General features: G+C 32.6%; 1 protein-coding gene across 1 annotated transcript; it reads right to left on the bottom strand.

Moving 5' to 3' along the window:
* Positions 1-10,279: 10,279 nt before the first annotated feature.
* LOC143085517 (toll-like receptor 6) lies at positions 10,280-15,829 on the bottom strand. Its single transcript, XM_076261903.1, has 2 exons — positions 15,650-15,829; positions 10,280-12,929 (listed from the first exon to the last, which is right to left on the bottom strand). The coding sequence occupies exon 2, from the start codon at positions 12,924-12,926 to the stop codon at positions 10,701-10,703; it is 2,226 nt and encodes a 741-aa protein (XP_076118018.1). The 5' UTR covers positions 12,927-12,929; positions 15,650-15,829; the 3' UTR covers positions 10,280-10,700.
* Positions 15,830-17,933: the final 2,104 nt, after the last annotated feature.

The following is a 17,933-nucleotide window of genomic DNA, read 5'->3' as shown; positions in this document are numbered from 1 at the left end:
GTTGACAAGTCTTAAAACTTGACTATTTAAAAGTCATATGATTCTTCTTTCACAAAGAAAAATTAAAATATTTATGCAGATTTTTGTTTCTTTTATGGCTTTAAAAAAACAAAGTGCTGAAACAAATGTATACCATAGTTGTTGGGACAAACAAGTACCCAGTCACGTCAACTCTGTGTTTTTGTTAGATGTATTTCTTTTTGTAACCATCTGATGAGTTAAGCCTTTTTCAACTGATTTTTATATTTCGTTCTTGTGCTGTACAGTGCCAAATACGACTAAGGTAATCTATGCCTGGGATCTGACCCAGTCAATTGATAACATGAGCGCGTTAAGAAATGGTAATTTCTACGCTGTAATAAAAATGATTCTATTTATACATACGTGTTTTTATTTTTAAAATAATTAATATGTTAAAAACCGACAAATCATGGTAACATACAAAAATTACTTAGGAATTGCATAAACTCATAAAAATGAGCAAGACCGACGGTCATTATAACAATAATAATCAGTAATGTCTTTATAGGTAACATGAACTTTCCAATCTTGCAACTTTAGCAGCAAAAAAAAGAAGAGGGAAATACAAGATAAAAAGGTGATATACATTTGAATCATTAGAATAAAACATGATACATACAAATACAGTAAAATCATGGATGACTACAAACAGTCAGTTATAATTCTATTTAAAAATTCCAAAAAAGATGATAGTTAAGTTTTATACTTGCTGTTTTCTGTTTCAATGGACTACACATGTTACATATATAGCTTCAGTGATATCAATTTCTTCCTTGTTTATTTTGAAACCACTTGATGAAAAATTTACAATGGAAAACCAGAATCAAGGTTCAAACTTGAGTTGTATTATTTATTTGGAAAAACATATCAATGGCTTATCTTTTATTTTAGTTTAAAAGGTGACACTGTGACAAAAAGATCATTTAGTAACAAATAATCAAGCAATACTACTATATCATTGTAATTAAATTTCTGATTTAAAAAGATGAAGACATCAATCTGTTTAAAATAAAGATGATCCCAATGCATACAAAAGGTTGAGTAATAGTGTCAAAGTTTTCTAATAAAATACTTGTGTTGTTCAGGACCACGTTAAAGTTGAGATACAATCTTGTTTATAAAAAGATGATAAAAAAACTAACCTAAATGCATAACAGAAAGATAAAAAAAAAATGTAATTTCATGAGTCAAAACATTAATAATTTAGCCTGATTAGTTGACGACTTGTTAAAGTGATGTTCAAAACGCCTGGGAATAGATTCTAGAATGGAATTTGTCAATCTGTTAAAACTTGACTATTTATAAGTCATATGATCCTTCTTTCACAAAGAAAAATATAAATACTTTATGCAGACTTTTGTTTCTTTTATGGCTTTAAGAAAGCAAAGTGCTGAAACAAATGTATACCATAGTTGTTGGGACAAACAAATACCCAGCCACGTCCACTCTGTGTTTATGTTAGATGTATTTCTTTTTGTAACCATCTGATGAGTTAAGCCTTTTCCAACTGATTTTTATATTTCGTTCTTGTGCTGTACTGTTACACCGACGCTAACATGTTTGTCCCTACCATATTCTGTACGTATGAGCCTTTCCCAAGTAAGGAGCATGTAATTCAGTGGTTATTGTTTGTTGTTAGGTTACACATTTGTTTTTCGTTCATTTGCATTGTACATTAATTAGATCATTAGTTCTCTTGTTTAAACTGGTTTTCATTTTTTTTAATTTCGGGCCTTTTATAGCTGATCATGCTCATTGATGAAGGCCATACGGTGACCTATAGTGGATAAAATCTGTGTCATTTGGTATCTTGTGTAGAATTGTCTCATTGGCACTCATACCACATCTTATACTTTATATATAAGTATTATCGGAAAGTACGTAATAAAACCGGACTAAGTTTTTATGCCAAATTTATTGGCATTATTTTGTCTGGTCTGTGTGTCCGTTTGTCCATTCGTTCGTTCGTTTGTTCGTCCGTCCGTCCGTTCGTACGTCTGTCCCGCTTCAGCTTAAAGTTTTTGGTCGAGGTAGGTTTTGATGAAGTTGAAGTCCAATCAACTTGAAACCTGGTACACCTATTTCCTATGATATGATCTTTCTTAATTTTAATGCCAAATTAGACATTTTACCACATTTTCACAGTCCACTGAACATAGAAACTGATAGTTTGGATGGGGAAACTGTGTACTTATAAACACATTCTTGTTTTTCTACTTGAATAACAAGCATTCAATTATATGTTTCAATTAAATGTTTTTCAACGATGAAATTCATACGTCAAAGAAGGACGGATACAATTCACATAAGAAAAATATCACAAAGACACAAAACGATAGATTTAGCATCACAAATCCAACTTTCCAAAGTTACCATTCATATCTGCAAGGATGCAATATTTGGTGATAATACTGTATACTTAAATAAGATTATGAATTAATTCTTGTCTAAAAAAAGAGAGTAAAAAGATACCAAAGTGATATTTAAACTGATAAATCGAAAATAAACTGACAAAACCATGGTAAAAAAAGAAAAAAACCCAACAGAACACTTTACACAACATTAAAACTACAAACTGAGCAACATGAATCGCATTCAGGTTTGAGCACACAGGACATTTTTGTGAATACGATAAATTTCATCTTAAATGGTCAAACTTATCATGATGGCATCCTAAAAGAATACTAAGAGATGTCATAAACATAAGATTTATAACTGCATGTGATTGCCTCAGTAGTAAAATTATAAGATACAACCTTTAATCAAAGAAAACATCACCAGAAACAAAAACTATGGAGAATTGTTCCAACTGAGATGTGCTTACTTTTATTGCAAAACTAATACGACTATAGAAAAATGGAACTTATCTCTTGTTTAAAAATATTTTTGTTATTTGTATCCTTTAGTACTTTTAGCTTCAAATCAAGGTATGGGATTGGATATTTTGGTATTTTTATAGATTCAACCATAAGGTATTTGCATCGGAAATAAACACATTTCTTCTAAAGCCAGTTGTTGACATGATATGGGTTATGTTCTTCTCATATATTTTATAAATGCATGATACTTAATCCCTAACGGAAGGCATATGATGAAGAAATCATCTTTAATATAACAAAGAAGATGTGGTATGATTGCCGATGAGACAACTATCCACAAAAGACCAAAATGACACAGACATTAACAACTATATGTCACCGTACGGCCTTCAACAATGAGCAAAGCCCATACCGCATAGTGAGCTATAAAAGGCCACGATAAGACAATGTAAAACAATTCAAACGAGAAAACTAACGGCCTTACTTATGTAAAAAAAAAAAAAAAAAAAATGAACGAAAAACAAATATGTAACACATAAACAAACGACAACCACTGAATTACAGGCTCCTGACTTGGGACAGGCACATACATAAATAATGTGGCGGGGTTAAACATGTTAGCGGGATCCCAACCCTCCCCCTAACCTGGGACAGTGGTATAACAGTACAACATAAGAACGAACTATACAAATCAGTTGAAAAAGGCTTAACTCATCAGATGGACACAAATACAAGTGGACGTGGCCCGGTATTTATACATCCCGACACAAAAAGACACAATGAACAGATCTGAGAGTACTCGCAGTTATCTGACAGCTAGTTCAAAGCCACTAACAACTAATAAAAAAATCATGAAACTAAGACTAAGACTAAACTTTAAATCATGCAACTAAGACTAAACTTTAAATCGGTTTCATTGAGGTCTGGAACTGGCATGTCAGTTACTACTGGTAGTTCTTTGTTAATTTATGTATCGTTGTCATTTTGCTAAGTTTCTTTTGTTACCAACTTAGATCTGTCATCGAACTCGGACTTCTTTCAAACTGAATTTTACTGTGCGTTATACCATGTGTTCCTTTATTCTACATTGACTTAGAGGTATTTTTTAGGAAAGGGGGGGGGGGGTCTGAGATGTCATAAAAAATGTTTAACCCGCCGTTTTTTGCGCCTATTCCAAGTCAGGAGCCTCTGAATTTATTTCATTTATATGTTTTGAAGTTCTGTTGTCTCTTCTTTGGTCGGATTGTCTCTTTGACACATTCCCCATTTTATCTGTGGTATCATTTATGTCAACTTCATCACTCTATTATTTTTTTTTATCTCAATGCAACTTTAAGTATAATTCAGCACATTTTCGCTTTTTACAAAAGTCCTTACGAGAAGTCTGCTATCAATGTTAGTATCACTAGCAAACTCCCTTCTTTAGGTCCCTTTTGTTTTATTTATGCAGCTGCTAACGTTGATGATGTTAATAATTGGCTAGCTTTCAATAAACTCATCATAGATACCAGGACTAAATTTTATATATACGCCAGACGCGGGTTTCGTCTTCAAAAGACTCACCAGTGACGCTCGAATCCAAAAAAGTTAAAAAGGCCAAATAAAGTACGAAGTTGAAGAGCATTGAGGACCAAAATTCCTAAATATTTTGCCAAATACAGCTAAGGCAATCTATGCCTGAGGTAGAAAAGCCTTAGTATTTCAAAAAATTCAAAATTTTGCAAACAGTTAATTTATAAATATAACAATATCAATGATAATTCATGTCAGCACAAACAGTGCTGACTACTGGGCTTGTGATACCCTTGAGGAAATAAATCTCCACCAGCAGTGGTAAACTCATCATAGATACCAGGACTAAATTGTATATATACGCCAGACGCGCGTTTCGTCTTCAAAAGACTCATCAGTGATGCTCGAATCCAAAAAAGTTAAAAAGGCCAAATAAAGTACGAAGTTGAAGAGCATTGAGGACCAAAATTCCTAAAAGTTTTGCCAAATACAGCTAAGGTTATCTATGCCTGAGGTAGAAAATCCTTAGTATTTCAAAAAAATCTAAATTTTGCAAACAGTTAATTTATAAATATGTGTTTAGGTGTGAGCAGTCCTAATGAAATGTAATCCAGAAAAGCATTTTAGACGCACAAAATGAATCAAGTGTTAATGTCATTGTAAAGCTACCAACATCATGAACACTAACAATAGCAAATGAAAGAAAGACAGCAACATAATTTGAAAAGGGTTTCAATATGATTGCTACAACAAGAAGATATGTAAAGAAGCCACATAACAGTCGCTACAGAAAACAGTCCATAATAGATGTGAATTTATTTACAACCTCCATAGATTTTGTCCATTTAAAGCTTAACATATTGCATAATTAACATGTAATTTTTTGAATACTGTTTATTGACAACTTATATATCTAGATTCTTTTAAAGTACTTAAAACTCTCCATCCTTTATGGGTGCATTTTACATAGATAAATAAAATCGTATAATATAAGCAAAATGAGGATGTTAAATTTGATGTATGCCTTTTTGTGCTTCTTCGTTACATTTGTTGTTTTTATAGTGATTAAGATGATAACACAATGTTGACTGCTGTACCCCTATTTTTTACATTTTTACCTATAATGTCTGTTTGTTTTTTTTCACGCATCGGTGACAATATAATGGAATTTTTAGCCATGGTGTTGTCAGTTTGTTCTAGATTTGTGAGTTTGACTGTCCCTTTGGTATCTTTCGTCTCTCTTTTATAATGGAATTTGATGCGACTATCATACAAGTGAGAGCTTTAGCTAGCTGTAAAACCAAGTTCAATCCACTATTTTCTACATTAGAAAATGCCTGTACCAAGTCAGGAATATGACAGTTGTTATCCATTCGTTTGATGTGTTTGAACTTTTGATTTTGCCATTTGATTGGGGACTTTCCTTTTTGAATTTTCCTTGGAGTTCAGTATTTTTGTGATTTTACTTTTTGCATTGTTGAAATAAAATTGAGAATGGAAATGGGGAATGTGTCAAAGAGACAACAACCCGACTATAGAACAAATGACAACAGAAGGACACCAACAGGTCTTCAATGCAGCGTGAAATTCCCGCACCCGGAGGCGTCCTTCAGCTGGCCCCCAAAGAAATATATATACTAGTTCAGTGATAATGAACGCCAAACTAAACTCCAAGAAACTAAAATTAAAACTATTACAAGATTAACAGAGGTCAGAGGCTCCTGACTTGGGATAGGCGCAAACATGCGGCAGGGTTAAACATGATTATGAGATCTCAACCCTCCCCCTATACCTCTAGCCAATGTAGAAAAGTAAACGCATAACAATACGCACATTAAAATTCAGTTCAAGAGAAGTCCCAGTCTGATGTCAGAAGATGAACCCAAAGGAAATAAACAAAATGACAATAATACACAAATAACAACAGTCTTGCAATCTTATATGACCTGACAACAGTATCGTAATGATATCCCTTCTTAATAAGTCTGTTTAAAGGTTTTGTTAGCTTCTGAGGTGAATACTGACATTTTTGTGGTTTATAAAGAATATTTCCATAAAAAAATGGATGTGAAATACCTGAACCTATAAGAAGTCTGCACGTTGAGCTATATTTACGAATGATGATGTCCTTATACCGATGATAAAATTTAGTAAATGTTTTGACTAGTTTGTGATATCGAAAACCCTGGTGAAATAATTTTTCAGTTATACATAAATTTCTCTCGTTAAAATCTAAAACATTGTTACATACACGAGCGAATCGTACAAGTTGAGATATACAAACACCGTAAGATGGTGACAAGGGAACGTCACCATCTAAAATGAATAATTAACGATAGGAAATGAAAAATCATCTCTTTTATCATAAATTTTAGTATTAAGCTTTCCGTTAATGATTTAGATATCAAGATCAAGGAAAGGGCAGTGGTGATTGTTAGTATTAGCTTTATTTAAAGTAAGTTCAACATGATAAATTTCTTTATGTTGTCTCATTGACATTTATTATCCTTTTATTCACATTAAAGATAAGAAAACTCTAACAAAGGAATGAATTATTAGAATATCAAATCATAGATTAGAATCTGACTAACTGTATGGAAACAACTCCAACCAGCGATTATACCAGAAATCTCAGCTATCCGACAGCTTTTTGAGAATATATGAAACAACCTATTGTGTTTGTAAACCAGCTAATTATCGGATGACACTAGAGAGAGTTGGTAATTAAAATCCAATTTTTTTAACACACATAATTGCCATATATTTTTATTATCTTGTTTCAATCGACAAGAGTCAGTTATCACGGTCTTGATAAAACAAAAATAAAAAGACCATACTTTGACCTATACTGGTTTACTTTTATAATATCCTTATCTATATATAGGCCTTAAAAATTTAGTATTACATTTTGTTGTACACAGAAGCTCCTTTAACACACATATTAAATCAACAAAAGATTCTCCAAAATACATATGTTTTACCCGAAAATTGATCTAGTGGTAGAAGTTGGAATGATTTTGGGTATCGAGACCGAGCCATTTCAGTTCCAGTACCTGTTTATTATTTCGATATTGGTATTGGATGCTTAATTTGTTTAAGTACTGCAGATGATATTTTGTCCTTGCATTAGATTTGTGGAATGAGTCATGTGTCATGTCTAGCAGCTAGTGTGTGAGAAGATTAAGATAATTAACCTCTTGTGGTCAGTACTACATAGTCTTGTTGTTTCATAATACGTAGAATAAGTGTTTTATAAGTTTCTTGGATCTAACTGAAAAAATAGGCGTAAACGATTTATTAATTGACAATGATAATCTAGAGTGTTGTTTAAAAAATCTCCCTAGGTTCTATGTTTTGGCGTATACTATAAGATAATACAAAGAATATCGTCATCAATAGCGCTCATTGCAAATGACAACATAAACCACCGATATCCGTCTTTTCCAAATTAAAAGTCACTCAAATCAAAGACAAACAACAAGGAACTGCGCATGCTAGACTGATTGTCACAAAAAAGAAATATCGTTGGAATTCTTCAGAGTTTTCTTCATGTCAAGTGGTTGTGTTTGAATCGTCAAAATGTAGAAGGTATTTCTTGTATTTCATGCATTAAAGTTAAGAAAACATATTGTTAACTCTATAGACACCCGCAGCATTCAATATCTACTTAATTTGTTGAAAATTACTAATATCAACTTCGAAAGCTATTCAAATTCGACATCCGTGTTTTGGCCTATTTTCATTGACCTTCTTTTCATAGTTTTGTTATTATCATATCGGTTTTTAGTTTTTTTTTTTCAATATTGTTTGCCTTATTGATGTGACCTATTAGCCCTCGGTATGATAAAGAACATAAGGCATTTTGGTGAGTGTGCTATTGTAGATTTTCAATAAAGTAAATACACCTCTTCGACTAGGTCTTCATACAGTAATACTCCCTGCGACTTGGTCTTGTATTATTGTTCTCTGATCATTTCTGTATTTTTGTTCATGTTTGCTGATATGCATGGTCTTTATGCCTTTTTTTGCAGACACGCTTTGTTTATAAGCTTTTTGTGTTTCTTTGTTACATATGACGTGGCGTAGAATGAATATAAGTATATCAGTTTCACAAATTTTGCCTAATTTAATTTTTTGTTCTATTCTTAGTATTTGTAATGTTTCTAAATGTGTTCCGTTTGGTTCTGCACTTTTTGCTACATTTCATTAGTTTGTTCTCCAATCTTCATTCTTCTAAATATTTTTTACTTCGATATATGGACTTGATAATGACGATCATCTACCATAGAAAATGAACGCAAACAAATCAGCAGGATGCATTTTGATTGTAAACTTGTGTTTTTCGATTAAATATCTAATTTCAACAGTAATAAATTATTGTGTTTAATCAGAATTTATATAAAACATTTCAATTTATTTGAACATTATTTTGAAAATAAAAATTGTTTTGACATTGTTTGCCGTATAAAATTTACCAATTTTTTCAAGACCTAGTGACCTTTACGGTCGTCCGTAAACCTTTTCTTTAAAAATCTTATCCTCTGAAACTGCTTTATTGATTGAACCGGACTTTGTTTCATTTATTAATATTTACTATGAAGTTTGTCATTTTCAGGTTGTTAAAAAATGACCACCGTGACTTAACATTTAACAAACTGCCGTTTAGATAGAATATCACGAAAACAACGGAAATTAAGACAAAACCTAACAAGGTAAATATAATAAATACAACACGTGATATCTACTATGTAATTTGTTGAGAAATCTGCTTCCTTTTTTTGAGTTATAGCCACTGATATGTTGAATTTTATCTTTTGTGGCGGTTATTGGTTTTTTCGAAGCAAGATAAAACTGGTAATCGCCCATTCTAACTTCCTGATAACATTTCCAAAAAGTATTTAGATTTTATCCTAGAATGTAAAGTGTCTGTTCTTTGGTCGTTGTTGTCTCTTTGACGAATCATTTTTTTTCATTCGCAATTTTATTTAATCAATTTTGACAATGTTTTGACATTCTCTAAAACTGCCTCTTAATTATAGTTATTTTCCCTGCTGAAATAATGGATTGTAACTGATGTGGCAGATTTTGGCTTTTTTTTAAACTTAAGGATCTATCTACTTTAAAAATTTCAGAAAATCTTGAAATCTGTTTTGGAATTGTCTTTGAAAAATCGATTTTAAGTTGATATGTTTACAGTTTATAGTTCTTATCTCAATAACTATAAAAGCTAAGTTAATACCAAATGAAATTATGACCAGGACTCAAAACAATAAATACTTTGTGCAATTTAAGTATAAAAAAGAAGATGTGGTATGATTGCCAATGAGACAACCGTCCACAAGAGACCAAAATGACACAGCAATAAACAACTGTAGGTCACTTTACGGCCTTCAGCAAAGGCCATACCGCATAGTCAGTTATAAAGGTGTCAGACCACCAATTAAAAATCCCTATCTGTTCAACCAAATTTTGCAATTTTCACAGCTTTCTAAATATTTTACCTTAAGTTTAACTTCATAGAAACCAGGTATATCCTTAATTGTACATGTATCAGCTTTCTACATGCCAATTTTCACCATACCTTTAAAGCCTTCTAACAAAATAACTGACCTTCAAACAGAGGTACCTCGAAACAAAACCTGGTTTTCTGGAAATCTAAAACTAGTATACTATGGAGCGCATTAATCCTCAATTTTTAATGCAAACTCATAGACAAGTAAATTTTGGCTCAAAATGATCTAGATATATTTCTCTTTCACAAAAAGTTTCATTTCTGCAAATTTGTTGGTTAGTTTAAGTAAACAAGGACATCAAAAGCACTATTTTGTGTCAGAGTAGGGCTACTTTTACATACGTTCTAAATTGGAGGGAGTAATTGGTGGTCTGACACCTAAAAGGCCCCGAAATGAAAATGTAAAACAATTGAAACGAGAAAACTAACGACCTTATTTATGTACAAAAAATGAACGAAAAACAAATATGTAACACATAAACAAACGACAACCACTGAATAACAGACTCCTGACTTGGGACAGTCACATACATACATAATGTGACGGAGTTAAACTTGTTAGCGGGATCCCAACTCCCCTAACCTAGGACAGTGGTATAACAGTACCACACAAGAACGGACTATAAAAATCAGTTGAAAAAGGCTTAACTTATCAGATGGAAAGAAAGACAAGTAGACATGGCCGGGTACGTGTACATCCCAACAACAAAAAGACACTAGGAACAGATCTGAGAGTACTCGCAGCTATCTGACAGCTAGTCCAAAGCCACTTACAACTAATACAAAAATCATGCATCTAAGACTAAATTATCCCTTGTTTGTAGACTGTTACATTTTCACCAGGTAGGTGGTTCAGTCTCAGGTGAGACTCTTGTTTGACCATTAAAGCTTGGATGATTAATTCCTGAATAAAGTAAAGAGGTTGGTGGATGTCCAAGTGGTTTTCTTAAACTCTCTAATAAAACTTTCCAGAATAGTTCTGACCCTACACCGGCACGGTACCTTAAGGAGGGTGTACTATCCAGTAATGTACGTAATTGACTAGTCATATGTTTTGAGTCAATGGTATCTAGTATGATAGGAACTATGACTTCTTTCCCTTGGCGTCGGCGTCTCTCTTGTACAACATCTACCTCCCACTGACACCATTCACTTTGTGCGAAATTGTTCGATACAATAACTAAAACTTTCCATGACTTCTTAAGGAAATTGTCAACATTTACACTAATAGAATCTCCTACAATGAAATTTCTATGGTGAATACAGAGTTGTAATCCTTCTTCATTTTCAAGCTTGTTTAAGAGATCGTTGTGAACCCATTTCCTATCGTTATCGCAATACACAACAAAAGCGTGATATTCGTAATCCTCTTCACTGTCAAGAGGGATATATCCCTGTTTCCGATTGTGATATACGCGTAATAAATATATATAGTTCTTAATATTGCCCTGACACTTTGCAGCGATAGAACCAACAGCGATGAACGATAGAACAACCATTCCCATGACAATTGCTATAGTATACAGAGGATTCCATGGATTGCACATTTTGACTGTAGGTTTGTAATCTCTTAATACTATTCCATTCATATTATTGGGATGTCTGCATTTGTATTGATTTGGATACTCCTTTAAAATCGAACCATTCTGTTGAATCCAGTTTCGGAACCACATTTGGTCGCAAATACACGAAAAAGGATTACGAGCTAGATTTAATACTTCTAGTCTGGACAAAAGGTCATCTGGGAAGCTGGTTTCATTTATGACAGATATATAGTTTTGTTTTAAATTTAGAAATTTCATTGATGTCATATTACCGAATATGCGATAACTGTTGTTCCAGAAATTTATTCCATTGTTATTTAAATGTAATTCCTGAAGCAATTTCATATGTGTAAAAACATTTGTTGGCAGACTTACTATCCTAGTTGATGAGAGAAATAATTTTTGTAATTTTCTCAGCGGCCGAAAAATCGTTTGGAATGTTGATTCATCAGACGTCATATAGTTGTCTGTGAGATCCAAGTGTTGTAGATTTGGACAAGAAGCAAAGATTCTGTTTGCAATGTATCTGCCCTGTTTGTCAAAGCGAAAGTGCGATCCTTGTAAAATCAAAGTCTCTAATGAAGAACTATTGAACGCGTTTTGTGAAATAAATCTTAAAGGGTTACCGGTTTTAAGCAAATGTAACGTTCGTAACGATGGAAGAGAGGCAAAAACATTGTCTTGAAGTCTACCAATGTATGTATAATCCAAGTATAACTTTGAAAGTCGGGGTAAACAGTGGAATGATTTGAGTCCAAGAAATCCAATTTTGTTACGACTTAAAATTATTATATTTAAGTAAGGAAAAAAACTAGTGTTGTTTCTTCCACAGAATGTTGGAACTTTTGAAAGCTGATTTGAACTCATATCTAATTTGGTTAGTGAAGTCAACTTAGTTAACGAAACATGACTTATTGAGTTATTGGAAAGAGATATATCTCGTAAACGGGTCATGGATTTAAATGTCGTAAAGTTGAAATACGTAAAGCTATTAGCTTGCAAAAACAAATGCCTAACATTGCTTACATGAGCATTGTTGAACATATCTCTTGGAAGGGATTTCCAATGATTAAAAGTAAGGCGCAACTCAGAAAGCTTGTTCCTCGGAAAACTCTGAAAAGATAATTTAAGGACAGAAACATTCAAATGAGGTTCCGATGATACAATTAGCGAAGCTAGGAAAGTCAAATTTAGAAATGCGTCCTTGTCAATACTGTGTAAATCATTACCAGTAAAGTTTATTTTCTCTATTTGATGAAATGTTAAATTGACCAATCCACATTTGTCTATTACTCTGATACTTGTATTTGTGAATATAACAGACCGAATATATTTTGGAAGTCTTGGAATGTAATTTAAAGATCGCCCGGAACACACGGCTTTCCCATTCGACTTCTTTTGACATTTGCAAAACGTCTTAGGACATTCTTCAGGAGCACTAGACATACACGTACTTGCACATTCAAACTTGATGATTAGAAGAAATAACATGATGACACATCCTCTATGAGAAATCATGACCTGCAGAAAAAAAACAACACATCAATAACGTTGGACATGTATTTACAACCATTTATAAATTATATCTATCCCAAACATAGTATTATTTTTTTATATATCAAGTCGATACATTGTGGCAGTACATGTGTTTTCTTCAAACTAAGAATTATTTTGTTCATGTTATGCCCTATTCTCGTTTGAACATGGATGTGTAATATATTTTTAAACATCCATTTTGTCAATTAAAAAAATGGCTTATGTTAAAACGATCTTGAACATGCAATATCAAATGAAAGCCGTTAATTCCTTTTTTAAATGGACAAATAAAGGCAACAGTAGTATACCGCTGTTCAAAACTCATAAATCTATGGACAAAAAACAAAATCGGGGTAACAAACTAAAACTGAGGGAAACGCATTAAATATTAGAGGAGAACAACGACACAACATTAAAATGTAACACACACAGCAACGGACTAAGCATTAGACAACATCCGATGAGAATAACCAATATAACATCAAAACCAAATACATGAATTTGGGATAGAAAAGTACCGTGACACGTCTTATAGTAATGTGAATTCACACTCAAAAATAGGAGAAAACAAACGACACAACGGAAACACAACGTAAAAATGTTACACACACAGAAACGAACTATGATATAACAATGGCCATTTTCCTGACTTGGTACAGGACATTTTTAAAGAAAAACATGGTGGTTTGAACCTTTTGTGGCATGCCAAACCTCGCACTTTGATGGCATTGTTAAATATAACATTAAAATGACAACATAATAATACAGGACTACAATACAAACGAATAGCAGAACGTATTAGGCATAGAAACACATGAATAATAGATAACAAAAGGCATCAGGTTTTAAATACATTACGTCAAAAACGCGCCTCGTCCAAACAAGACTTACCAGTGACGCCCAGATATAACAGTTCGAAAGTCAAAAAAGGGGGGACAAAGTTGTACAGCTCTGGGGATCAAAAGTTGAAAAAGGTTGTGCCAAATACGGCTAGGGGTTTTTGCTTGTGATAAACACATAATGATAAGGTACAAACGTGTCTGATCATGGTGACTGCTTTTTAATAGTTTTAATCTGCGTTATGTTGATAAGAACAATGAGAATTCGAAAAAGAAGATATGGTATACAAAAGCGTATTATGCCATCCCTTTTATTAATATTATTTTTTTCTTTGAAATTGTCTACTTTATTCTTTGCATTGTCAACTTTATTCTTTACATTGTCAACTTTAATCTCTGCATTGTTAACTTTAATCTTTGAAAATTACCTTTAATCTTTGAAAATTAAGGTTGATTATTTCAAGATAAAGGTTGTTAATGCCAAGATTTAAGTGGATGATTTATGATTAAAGTTGCCATTCCCAAGTTTAATGTTGGAATTGTAAGATTCACAATTCCAAGATTAAGTTGATAATTCCGAGATAAAAAACGATGGCCATAATACACCAGCGTAATTGTATGATGCCAATGAGACATCTATCTGACTAGATACCAACTGACTCAGATGTTAGTATGTGTATGTTAAACCTCCAACAATTACCAAGCTAACACCTTATAGTAAGCTATGAGTATCTGCGAATAACAATAGACTGTCTGGCTTATGTGAAAACAGTTAATAAAAATAAGGAAACCACCAACGACAAACATTGAATTATTGTATCTTGATTTGAGACAAGCACATATATAAGAGTAGCGGGGTCAAACGTGTCAACCTTTCCCAAACCTGGAACACACGAACAAACGACATTTCAACTTTGTACTTGTTTGGCTTTATAAATATTTTGATATGAGCGTCACTGATGAGTCTTATGTTGACGAAACGCGCGTCTGGCGTACCAAATTATAATCCTGGTACCTTTGATAACTATTACGTTGTCGTTCTGTATTTTCTCGACAAGTATGTTGTTAGGTAATTCAGCTGAAATGCATCGCATATCGATAAAAGGCAACATGATTTCGCTAAAGATTATAAATCAAGTTATGGTGTTAAAAATCATTTCAAATTATGTGTTATATCTAATTATACGTCATTTGTGAGAAAAATGGTAGGGTAATTAATAGAATGTTTTTGCATTTAAAAATATTATCACAACGGCTGTACAGGATTTTATACCTCGGTCTGTTGCTTTTCTGTTGTGTCTCTTTTATTGATTTTACCGTGCAATTGTTGGAAATGAAGGAGATGAAAAGATAATGGTTAACAAAACAAACAAAAAATATCGAAAGACATGAATATAAAAGAACTCACGTTTATGACAAAAAGAATTGCCTTACATTAACTACAATATTGAGCAGATAGTTGAAAATCTTCTTATATAACAAACATCCAAACAACTAGTCGTTTAACTTATCGGTTATAATTTAAAGCAAAAGAAGTTAATCAGTATTGTAATCTCGTACAAACGTAAACAAGGCAAACGAAGATTAAAAATTAAAAATGAGGGAATTGCATTCACCCGAAATAAAGGAGTTAAAAGGCTGTAACATACAACCAATATGTCTCTATCTGCTAGATGTTGCAATCTTGCAAATGTAACCTAAAAAACTAAAGATAGAGCTTTAAAATATTAAGATAATGTATTCGTACATAAATAAAATCATTAGGAAAAAACTATACATACCAATATATCATAGATGCATGAACCATCAAATAATTTTCTAGTTTAATAAAACGTGAGAAAATAATCTAACTAGGTTTATACTTACTCTTTTCTATTACTTTGGATTATGTATACCACTTAAGAGATGACATTGTCTTCCTTGTCTATATTTGGAATCACGTACTGTTTACTAAACTTTATAAAACGGAAAACCCAACTGAATGTGGATTCTTTTAGTCGTAATAATTATTGAGGGCATGGTTATATTCGAAATATGTACCGTTAATTTTATTTTGCAGACCACGCTATGATACAATATCGATTTAGTACAAAACAAATAAGCAATACTGTTTTATCATTGTACTTATCTTTTTCATTTAAAAAGGTAAAGGCATAAATCAGCTTGAGGTGAAGATGATCTCAATACATACCAAAGGTTGGGATATGTGTCAAAGTTATTCAACGAAAATAGTAAAGTAAATAGAAAAATACTTGTGTCGTTTAGAATCAGGTTTATTTTAAGATACAGTCTTGTTTATAAAAAGATAAAACAAAAAACATCAATGAATATCAAAGAGATAAAATAATGCATTTTCATGAGTCAAAAACATTAAGTAAAATAGCCTACTCACATGGTTGATGTGCTGTCCGAAAAAACACTGAGAGTATATCATACACTACTGTGGATTAGTTTATTTTCGTCCGTACCAATTTTCATGGATTGAGGAAAACTTGCATAATCGTGCATATTCAATTTCGTGGTTTTGTCAAAGTCTGGATACATTCCTTTAGAAAATCTGTAGTTCGTTGAATACTGTACCCACGAAATCGACGAAAATTAGTATTCAACGAATATTGATGAATCCACAGTATGTGTGAATTATCTAATAACACTTGATAAAGATGATGTTTGGAAGTACATTGCCACGTCCACTGAATGTTTTCGTAATATAAAGTTGAAAATGGAAATGGGTAATGTGTCAAAGAGACAACAACTCAACTAATGAGCAATCAACAGCCGAAGTCCATCAATTGGTCTTCAACACAGCGAGAAATCCCGCACCCGGAGGCGTGCTTCAGCTGGCTCCTAAACAAAAATATATACTATTTCAGTGAAAATGGACGTCATACTAAACTCCGAAATACACTCAATAAACTAAAATTATAAATGATACAAGACTAACAAAGGCTAGAGGATCCTGTCAACATCAGCTTATCTACCCGTTTATTAGATAAATTAATCCGTACAACTTAGTTAAAAAAAAGGTAACATGATACCTTTGGGCTATTGAAAAACAAAAGTAAGAGACAGACACTATGATCAAAAGAAAAAAAGTCGAAAACAATACAAACCCGATACAAAAATAACACAAATGCAAAAAAATCAGGTCATAACTGATTTAAAATCATAAACATATCCTAATTTAAAAAAGAGGAACGAAAGATACCAAAGGGACAGTCAAACTCATAAATCTAAAACAAACTGACAACGCCATGGCTAAAAACGAAAAAGACAAACAAACAACAGCACACATGACACAACTTTAAATGAGAATACAAATAGTTTTCAAGAGAACAGAATCGATCTTAAAGTGAAATTGATAACAATCTTAAAAAATGAAACATTGACTTAAGATCCATGTGACTCTGAATTGCTTGTAGTGGCGTTCGTTATGAAGTTAATTGAGACTTCCACATTTGAAACACATAGATAGTCTTCTGTGACACACACTTTCCCCATTAGTTGTTAAAATAACTACGGTGTATGATGAAAATATATTAAGAGATTACCCAAACTCAGCATTTATAGGAACCCTTGATTGATTTTAAGATTGACAATCTATTAACTTTCATACCTACTGGAATACGTTCATTCCTTACTGATGCTACTACATAGATATCAAAAACTCACAACAGGAAGATTGAATTTATCTCTTGTTTTGAAGTTTAATTTTCAATCTTTACTTTCTGTAGTTAGTTGTAAATCAAATTATGTTTATGTGGTATCCTTAACATCCAGTTCAGCACTTCATTCATTTAGTATCTAACGGTAAAGTTAAGAAAAATGCAGCATATTTTCAATCTTATTCAGTAATCCTCCGTGAGGTCTGCTTCTTGCCATTGTTGAGAGTGTGAGTAAGGTGAAGAGCTTTGTCGGTTTACACAGGAATGCATGACTCTTCATAAACACAACAACCAAAACGATAATAAATAGATGTTTGGTGCCAATTAAAAATTGTTCAAGCCTCTTGATGATAGCATCTCAGAACATAATTACTATAATATATAGTCTGGTCACTCTGTACAATTGTCGAAGAGGAGTTTGAGAGGTTTTTATCAAGGTTCATGCCTACAAAATGTGTTTTATATTTCTACAAGTGTTTTTTTTA

Source organism: Mytilus galloprovincialis, chromosome 8 (genome assembly GCF_965363235.1).
Source record: "Mytilus galloprovincialis chromosome 8, xbMytGall1.hap1.1, whole genome shotgun sequence".
In the NCBI taxonomy this organism is placed as follows: domain Eukaryota; kingdom Metazoa; phylum Mollusca; class Bivalvia; order Mytilida; family Mytilidae; genus Mytilus; species Mytilus galloprovincialis.
Note: the sequence above shows the minus strand (reverse complement) of the source record. Positions and strands in the feature narration are given on the sequence as shown.